At 44.7% G+C, this 10000-nt stretch overlaps 1 protein-coding gene across 1 annotated transcript in view; it reads left to right on the top strand.

Annotated features, from left to right (window-relative positions):
* The window catches only part of LOC143286765 (cell surface hyaluronidase-like), a 70913-nt gene that overhangs the window by 55741 nt on the left and 5172 nt on the right, over positions 1 to 10000 (top strand). Inside the window, exons 25-26 of the mRNA XM_076594526.1 lie at positions 2232 to 2285; positions 8999 to 9089. Of these exons, the coding sequence (XP_076450641.1) occupies positions 2232 to 2285; positions 8999 to 9089 (145 nt within the window). The remainder of the gene's footprint in view (positions 1 to 2231; positions 2286 to 8998; positions 9090 to 10000) is intronic.

The following is a 10000-nucleotide window of genomic DNA, read 5'->3' on the forward strand; positions in this document are numbered from 1 at the left end:
GTGCTACGCTGCGTTGTGCTGTGATGTGGTTTGCTGTGTTGTGTTGTGTTGTGCCGTGCTGTGCTGTGCTGTGCTGTGCTGTGCTGTTTTGTGTTGTTTTGTCTTGTGTTGTGTTGTTTTGTGTTGTGCCGTGCTGTGCTGTGCTGTGCTGTGTTGTGCTGTGCTGTGCTGTGCTGTGCTGTGCTTTCTGTGTTGTGCTGTGTTCTGTTGTGTTGTGTTGTGCCGTGCTGTGCTGTGCTGTGCTGTGTTGTGCTGGCTGTGCTGTGCTGTGCTTTCTGTGCACAACTTCAAGTCAATGCTGCTTACGCTACCGATTCAGCAAGCACACGGGTAAATAAAAGGTACATTGGGGTTGTGTAGCTGATTCAGGATTAAAAGCTAATTTGTGTTTGTACATTTCTCCTGTCTTTGCTGCTGTGTGCACATGTCAAATGATCGGTATAATGACAGGCCCGGCGCTTCCTTTTTTGAGGAAGTGTCTGAGTTTGTTCCAACGTACCTTTTATTTACCTGTATGCTAGCTGAATCGGTAGCGCAAGCAGCATTGACTTGAAGTTGTGTACCTTGTGAATTGAGAGAGTTACCACTCTTTACTATTTGTAAATCATTTCATCTCCTGGCCTCACCATTTGTTAATTTATAGTGGATAAGAATTCACTGCCCTGATGACGACAAAATGCTATAAACCTTACCCAAATATATATAATGTGCCCCGGCTGAAAGATTGACACTGGCTTACAGTTGGGCCAACAGCAAAGTTGAGAGATGAATGATCAATGAGTTTCTCTGTTGCAACATGAAGTCATCCAAAGCTTAGTCTTTTGTGGAGGGCTATGACTCTCAGTATCAGTATCAGTAGCTCAAGGAGGCGTCACTGCGTTCGGTCAAATCCATATACGCTACACCACATCTGCCAAGCAGATGCCTGACCAGCAGCGTAACCCAACTCGCTTAGTCAGGCCTTGAGAAAAAAAATAGAAAAAAAACAACAAAAAAAAAAACTGAAAAAAACCCAACCCAAAACACGTAAAAATAAATAAATAAATAAATAAATAAATAATAATAATAATAAAGTAAAAAAGAAAGTAGTAATAATAATAATAATAATAATAATAATACGACTCTCAAACTAGGAAGCAAAATTGCACTGGGTGTCCCTGCTGCAGCCTTGGGGCGCTAGCTGGCCTTTGGGGGACCATCCCCAACGCCGACTGTCCTAAAAAAAACCCTTTTGGCCGAGAGAGTGGGGTTGTAACTTGGGCAAGACATTATCCACAATTCAAACTCATGTCCACGTAGTTGGGGCAGCAGTTGCCTCCTCTGCTGTCTTGATGGTCTTGGTCGGAGGCGACTGACTATCATACATACTAAGATATGTACAAGGAAAGGCGAAGCAAGACATTTATTTCATGTGCCCCCTTGGGGAGCATTGAAACATGATACATCAGCATCTTTTACGTACACCACATGAATAAAAGAAAGAATGTATTAAATGAGCATCTTTTAAGCACACCATAAAAAGTGTTGTCAAAAACACTAAAAACAACACTAGCAAATAAGCAATGGCATATTAACAAACCATTTTCCCGTCGCAATAGACACTATTTATTTAAGGGGGTGGGGGGTTGGGGGGGGGGGAATCTTTCCAATCCAGTCTGAAGATCCACCTTTTCCCCCTCCTGAACAATTCTCAACAGCTCATGCCTTTCCAGTATGAACTAAAGTGACTACTAGTGAGTGATTGAGTTTTGATAGTTTCAGAATTTTTGGGCTGTATTTTTGATTGTGTACTATTTACGATTGTGTGCTATGACTTGTGTGCGTGCGTGCGTACGCGTGTGCTTGTGTGTATTGTGTGTGTGTGTGGGGGGGGGGGGGGGGAAGGGCTGGGGGGGAGCGGGGGGTCGGTGAAGGAGGCGAGGGGCTTGATAACTATTGATAATGTTTGGTATCTTGGTGTTCCATTTTTCATTTTTGATATTCACGTATGTGTTATATTTGTAAAAGCATAGGGCTTATTTTCAAGATTAGGCGTAAATGCTAAGAAGAAGAAGAAGAAGAATGATAATACTGATGATGATAATAAAAGCAGATATTAAAACTCATCAGCGATAACTATCTGTGGAACACTCATCACAAGTTCTAATGATAATGATGATAATAAATGCAGATATTGAAACTCATCAGCGATAACTACCTGTGGAACACTCATCACAAGTTCTTTCCCACAGGGAATCAAAGAGAAGCCAAAGACCCCGGGATGCCCTGGCATAGGGTCACCAGAGGTAAGGGATATGACCACACAAGTCTGTGTCCTAGATATTGATAGGAACACTCTTTTCCGGTCATGCACAGTGCGCACTGTCGTCTGTCTGTCTTCCTCTCTCTCTCTCTCTCTCTCTCTCTCTTCTTCATTATGTATACCCTTCTGCATGAAAACCTTTTTCTTTCATTTATGTGTGTGCTATTTGTAATAGATGTAGATTAGCGAGGACAGATTGGAAGAGAAGGCTATGCCTAAAATCTTAATCCTTGAATAAAAACGTTTTGAGTTCTGAGTTCTGAGTTCTCTCTCTCTCTCTCTCTCTCTCTCTCTCTCTCTCTCTCTCTCTCTCTCTCTCTCTCTCAATGATCTTCTCTCTATATGCTCTCTCTCTCTCTCTCTCTCTCTCTCTCTCTCTCTGTGTGTGTGTGTCCCTGTCACTGACTCTCCTTTTGTCTGTCTCTGTCTCCTCTCTCTCTCTCTCTCTCTCTCTCTCTCTCTCTCTCTCAAGATGACCAGCTGCCAAAATGATTATTTAAGATATCGGGCGTCTACAATAATAATTGTTGTTTCTTAATGTAGAAAATTTATACAGAAAACTGTATAGTTGTATAGCTAATAACATTAAACATTTCAAACCTTTCAGTGTTCAGTGTTCAGTCTCTCTCTCTCTCTCTCTCTCTCTCTCTCTCTCTCTCTCTCTTTCTCCGTCTCTGTCTGTATGTCTGCCTCTCTCTCCTTCTCTCTCCCCCTCCCCCCCCCCCTCTCTCTCTCTCTTTCTCCCTCCGCAACTCATTCTTCCTCCCTCCTCTACCCCTCCCTCCCCCCTCTCCCTCCCTGTCTCACTTACCTCCCCCCCCCTTTCTCTTCTCTCTCTCACTCTCTCTCACTGTCTCTCTATGTGTCTCTCTCTGTCTGACTCTCTCTGTGTCTCTGTCCACCTGTCTGTCTCTGTGTCTCTGTGTGTCTCTGTCTGTTTCTCTGTCTCTCTGTCTCTGTCTCTGTCTCTGTCTCTCTCTCTCTCTCTCTCTCTGCTCTCTCTGAATGAACTTCTCTCTCTATGCTCCCTCTCTCTCTCTCTTTCTCTCTCTCTGCTCTCTCTGAATTATCTTCTCTCTATGCTCTCTCTCTCTCTCTTTCTCTCTCTCACTCTCTCTCTCTCTCTGTCTGTCTCCGTCTTCTCTCTTTCTCTCACTGTCTCTGTCTCTCTATGTGTCTCTGTCTGTCTGACTCTCTTTGTGTCTCTGTCTACCTGTCTATCTCTGTGTCTCTCTGTCTGTCTGTCTCTCTTTGTATCTGTATCTGTCTCTGTCTGCCTCTTTCTGTCTTTCTGTCTCTCTCTCTCTGTGCTCTCTCTGAATGAACTTCTCTCTCTATGCTCTCTTTCTCTCTGCTCTGCTCTCTCTGAATAAACTGTTTAATTATTGAATTATTAGTGAATCACAGAGAGGGCCAAAAATGTGTAGAGCACCGGGTACAAACCACGCTTGATGACCATTGGGTTATGTAATGCCCAGCGGACCCCATCTCGAGTGTGGGCTGGCGAGCAAGCAGGCAGGCTTCGAAAAGGTGTAGATACAAATGTGTATCTGAAAACTGGATGTTAATACCACCCAGTCAGTCAGTGTAAAAGTCTACCAGGTGTTAAAACCACCACTGGTTATTTCAACGGACAGTCTACAAGCTTCAAAACAGATAAGTAATTTTCCTGTGATTTTGATCAATAATTTGTTATCACGTTATTGTTTAATCTTTGAACTATTAGTAAATTATTGAGAGGGCACGGTAATGCGTGTGTGTGTGTGTGTGTGTGTGTGTGTGTGTGTGTTGGAGCTCATGTACGTTTATATGCATTTGACTGTGCTTTCATATATGTGAAACTGCATGTTTGGTGCATTTCTGTTATGCATGTGTGGGTGTATGTGTGAATGTGTGTCTTCATATTTTACATTTATTCGCTTATTTATCACCATTGTTGTCTTATTTATTTATTTATGTTTTATTATTATCATTTTATTAGTATTACTAATATTATAACTACTACCTTTTTCTATATTATAATTATTTATTTATTTATTTATTTATTTATTTATGCAAGCTTATCTATTATTTATTCCCCCGTTTTGTTTTGTTTTTGGTTTTTTGTTTGTTTGTTTGTTTTTTCTCAAGGCCTGACTAAGCGCGTTGGGTTACGCTGCTGGTCAGGCATCTGCTTGGCAGATGTGGTGTAGCGTATATGGTTTTGTCCGAACGCAGTGACGCCTCCTTGAGCTACTGAAACTGAAACTGAAACTCTCTCTGAATAATCTTCTCTCTATGCTCTCTCTCTTCTAACTCTTTCTCTCTCTCTCTCTCTCTCTCTCTCTCTCTCTCTCTCTCTCTCTCTCTCTCTCTCTCTCTCTCTCTATGTTTTTGTTTTTATTTCTCACTACATGCCATTACTTTGAATGGATGGTCGAACTGCACTTTGTTGCACAGATTGATTGATTTCGTTTTGGCTTTGGTTTTCATCAATATTATTACTATTGATGCATGTTGTTATTTGTATTATGAACCCCCATGTCATTAGGGCTGTAAAACTATTGACATTAAAGTGTTCAGTTCAGTTCTCTCTCTCTCTCTCTCTCTCACTGTCTGTGTCTGTCTCTCTTTTTTCTCTCTCTCTCTCTGCTCTTTCTTAATGATCTTCACTCTCTATGCTGTTCTTCTCTCTCTTCTCTCTCTCTCACTCTCTCTCTTTGTCTCTGTCTTCTGTTTCTCTCTGTGACTGTCTCTGTCTGTCTGTCACTTTTCTCTCACTCTCACTGTCTCTGACTCTCTCTCTCTCTCTGTGTCTCTCTCTGTCTGACTCTCCCTGTGTCTGTATCTGTCTACCTGTCTCTCTCTGTGTCTCTCTGTCTGTCTGTGTCTGTCTCTCTCTCTTTCTCTCTGTGCTGTCTCTCTCTCTATCTCTCTCTCTCTCTCTGCTCTCTCTGAATGATCTCTCTCTATGCTCTCTCTTCTCTCTCTCTCACTCTCTCTCTTTATCTCTGTCTTCTCTCTCTCTCATTGTCTGTGTCTGTCTCTCTTTTTTCTTTATCTCTCTCTGCTCTCTCTTAATGATCTTCCCTCTCTATGCTCATCTTCTCTCTCTTCTCTCTCTCACTCTCTCTCTTTGTCTCTGTCTTCTGTCTCTCTCTCTGACTGTCTCTGTCTGTCTGTCTCTTTTCTCTCTATCTCACTGTCTCTGTCTCTCTCTCTCTGTGTCTCTCTCTGTCTGTCTGACTCTTCCTGTGTCTCTATCTGTCTACCTGTCTCTCTCTGTGTCTCTCTGTCTGTCTGTCTGTCTCTGTCTCTGTCTTTCTCTCTTTCTCTCTGTGCTCTCTCTGAATGAACTGCTCTCTCTCTCTCTATCTCTCTCTCTCTGTGCTCTGTTCTGCTCTCTCTGAATGATCTCTCTCTCTCTCTGCTCTCTCTCTCTCTCTTCTCTCTTGCTCACTCTTTCTCTTTGTCTCTGTCTTCTCTCTCTCTCACTGTCTGTGTCTGTCTCTCTTTTTTTTTCTCTCTCTGCTCTCTCTTAATGATCTTCCCTCTCTATGCTCATCTTATCTCTCTTCTCTCTCTCACTCTCTCTCTCTCTGTCTTCTGTCTCTCTCTCTCTCTCTGACTGTCTTTGTCTGTCTCTTTTCTCTCTCTCTGACTGTCTCTCTCTCTGTGTCTCTCTGTGTGTCTCTATCTGTCTACCTGTCTCTCTCTGTGCCTCTCTGTCTGTCTGTCTGTCTCTGACTCTCTATCTTTCTCTCTGTGCTCTCGCTCTCTCTCTCTCTCTCTCTGGTCTGCTCTCACTGAATGATATCTCTCTATGCTCTCTCTTCTCTCTCTCTCACTCTCTCTCTTTGTCTCTGTCTTCTCTCTCTCTCATTGCCTGTGTCTGTCTGTCTTTCTTTTTTTCTTCTCTCTCTCTCTAAATGATCTCCCCTCTCTATGGTCTTCTTCTCTCTCTTCTCTCTCTCACTCTCTCTCTGTGTCTCTGTCTTCTGTCTCTCTCTCTGTCTCTGTCTGTCTGTCTCTTTTCTCTCTCTCTCACTGTCTCTCTCTCTCTCTGTCTCTCTGTGTGTCTCTCTCTGTCTAACTCTCCTTGTGTCTCTGTCTACCTGTCTCTCTCTGTGTCTCTCTGTCTGTCTGTGTCTGTCTCTCTCTCTTTCTCTCTGTGCTGTCTCTCTCTCTCTCTCTCTCTCTCTCTCTCTCTGCTCTCTCTGAATGATCTCTCTCTATGCTCTCTCTTCTCTCTCTCTCACTCTCTCTCTTTATCTCTGTCTTCTCTCTCTCTCATTGTCTGTGTCTGTCTCTCTTTTTTCTTTATCTCTCTCTGCTCTCTCTTAATGATCTTCCCTCTCTATGCTCATCTTCTCTCTCTTCTCTCTCTCTCACTCACTCTCTCTCTTTGTCTCTGTCTTCTGTCTCTCTCTCTGACTGTCTCTGTCTGTCTGTCTCTTTTCTCTCACTCTCACTGTCTCTGACTCTCTCTCTCTCTGTGTCTCTCTCTGTCTGACTCTCCCTATCTGTCTCTATCTGTCTACCTGTCTCTCTCTCTGTGTCTCTCTGTCTGTCTCTGTCTCTCTCTCTTTCTCTCTGTGCTCTCTCTCTCTATCTCTCTCTCTCTCTCTCTGCTCTCCTCTCTCTGAATAATCTTCTCTCTATGCTCTCTCTCTTCTCTCTCTCACTCTCTCTTTGTCTCTTTGTCTCTGTCTTCTCTCTCTCTCTCACTGTCTGTGTCTGTCTCTCTTTTTTTTTCTCTCTCTCTGCTCTTTCTTAATGATCTTCACTCTCTATGCTGTTCTTCTCTCTCTTCTCTCTCTCACTCTCTGTGTCTCTGTCTTCTGTCTGACTGTCTCTGTCTGTCTCTCTCGTTTCTCTCTCTCTCACTCTCTCTCTCTCTCTCACTCTCTCTCTTCTCTCTCTCTCTCTCTCTCTCTCTCTCTCTCTGTGTCTCTCTCTGTCTGTCTGACTCTCCTTGTGTCTCTAGCTGTCAACCTGTCTCTCTCTCTCTCTGTCTGACTCTGTCGCTCTCTCCTTCTCTCTGTGCTCTCTCTGAATGAACTGCTCTCTCTATGCTCTCTCTCTATCTCTCTCTCTCTGCTCTGCTCTCTCTGAATGATCTCTCTCTCTCTATGCTCTCTCTTCTCTCTGACACTCTCTCTCTCTCTCTCTTTGTCTCTGTCTTCTCTCTCTCTCTCTCATTGTCTGTGTCTGTCTGTCTTTCTTTTTTTTCTCTCTCTCTCTTAATGATCTCCCCTCTCTATGGTCTTCTTCTCTCTCTTCTCTCTCTCACTCTCTCTCTTTGTCTCTGTCTTCTGTCTCTCTCTCTGACTGTCTGTCTGTCTGTCTCTTTTCTCTCTCTCTCTCACTCTCTCTCTCTCTCTCTCTCTCTCTCTCTCTGTCTCTCTGTGTGTCTCTCTCTGTCTAACTCTCCTTGTGTCTCTGTCTACCTGTCTCTCTCTGTGTCTCTCTGTCTGTCTGTGTCTGTCTCTCTCTCTTTCTCTCTGTGCTGTCTCTCTCTCTCTGCTCTCTCTCTCTTTATCTCTGTCTTCTCTCTCTCTCACTGTCTGTGTCTGTCTCTCTTTTTTCTTTATCTCTCTCTGCTCTCTCTTAATGATCTTCCCTCTCTATGATCTTCTCTCTCTTCTCTCTCTCACTCTATCTCTGTGTCTCTGTCTTCTGTCTCTCTCTCTGACTGTCTCTGTCTGTCTGTCTCTTTTCTCTCACTCTCACTGTCTGTCTCTGTCTCTCTCTCTTTCTCTCTGTGCTCTCTCTCTCTATCTCTCTCTCTTGTCTGCTCTCTCTGAATGATATCTCTCTATGCTCTCTCTTCTCTCTCTTTGTCTCTGTCTTCTCTCTCTCTCTCTCTCTCTCTCTCTCTCTCTCTCACTGTCTGTGTCTGTCTGTCTTTCTTTTTTTTTCTCTCTCTCTCTCTGTGCTCTTCTTCTCTCTCTTCTCTCTCACTCTGTCTCTCACTGTCTCCGTGTCTGTCTCTGTTTGCCTCTCTCCCTGTCCCTGTCTGTCTGTATGTATGTCTCTCTCTCTCTCTGCTTCTCTTATAAGCTACCCTGTGCACTATTTGTTGCATGTAACTAGATGCTATGATAAGATTATTGTTATCTATATATCGTTACAACAACTTCCTCCTCATCCCTACCAAGCCCCAATGCAATTGTAATGATGCCTGTGGCCTATATGCAATTAAATAATTCGCATTCGCTTCTCTCTCTCTCTCTCTCTCTCTCTATCTCTCTCTCTGTGTGTGTCTCTCTCTGTCTCTCTCTCTGTCTGTCTGTCTGTCTGTCTCTCACTGCCCCAATGCTGTTATAATGATGCCTGTGGCCTATGTGCAATTAAATAATTCGCATTCGCTTCTCTCTCTCTCTCTCTCTCTCTCTTTGTGTCTGTCTCTCTGTCTGTCTGTCTCCCTCTCTCTCTCTTTCACACACACACACACACACGCACGCACGCACGCACGCACGCACGCACGCTCGAAAACATATACACGCACGCTCGAAAACACACACACACACACACACACACACACACACACACACACACACACACACACACACACACACACACACACAGTGCCGCGCGCGCGTGATTGTGTGTGTGTGTGTGTGTGTGTGTGTGTGTGTGTGTGTGTGTGTGTCTGTGTGTGTCTGTCTGTCTGTGTCTGTCTGTACCTGTATGTATCTGTGTGTGTCTGTGCAGGGTCTAGGGGCAGTGGACTGGAACAAAGTGGGTTTCATCGAGAAAAAGGAGTACACAGTGCCTTGCCTGACAACGAAGAACCCTTTTAATGGTACGGCTCTCCAACCTGTAGAACGGGTGCGATTTGCCTATTCCTCCCAGCTAACTGTTCCCCGATACTGTTGTTGTTGTTGTTGTTGTTGTTGTTGTTTTGCTGCCCCATCATCTGCACCGTTTGAGTGGCATTACTTCCACGCCTCTCATTTAGATTTCCCCATACACGGCCACACCCTGGTTCGTCCGTCACAGTTCCAGCGTCGGCAGTCCGCAGGGGAGGCCATCGAAGTTAGGTCGCCAGGAGGCCACACACCAGAGCAAACCCTGCACTGCTGCTGAGTCACTTCGGTGTTGTTCAGTGGTGCCTGTTCTGATTCAACGTATTTAGGACACCACCTACTAAGCCCCCTACTAACGACAATAATGGTTTTGTCGCGGAGCCAGACTGAGTGAGCTTCCCTCCCAGATTGGAGACCGCCACCACGTCCCTCAAACAACAGCCCCCCCAGCCCCGACCCCCATGAATCTGCTAAGCACAGAAGTGGAGGGGTATCGAAACTGAGGTCACCATGAGAGCAGGGCATGAAAGGCCACAGACTTTGATACTGTTTTGCTTGTATTGGTGATGATGATGGAGGAGGAGGAATACGATGACGATGTTGCTATGGAGGTCCATTTTGGTTTGGGACTGCGTGACAAGGCTGTACTCTACGCTTCCTCTCATAATTATATCCCGGCGTTAACCAGGCCCTAGAGATACAGACAATTGCAGTGTTGGTCAGGTAATTAGAGCAACACACCCAAAGACGCATCCTTGAAGTGGATGACACTCGACTGTGTAGTCCCAGTCTCCCCATTTAAGCCCACAGCACACTCAACTCTGGGTAGGAGCCGGCCACGGGCCGAAAAGCCCACCTCCGCTGAGATTCGAACCCGCGTCCTCCCAGCCGTCAGTCCGCGACGCTA

The sequence above is a fragment of the Babylonia areolata genome, chromosome 10, assembly GCF_041734735.1.
Source record: "Babylonia areolata isolate BAREFJ2019XMU chromosome 10, ASM4173473v1, whole genome shotgun sequence".
Taxonomy (NCBI): domain Eukaryota; kingdom Metazoa; phylum Mollusca; class Gastropoda; order Neogastropoda; family Buccinidae; genus Babylonia; species Babylonia areolata.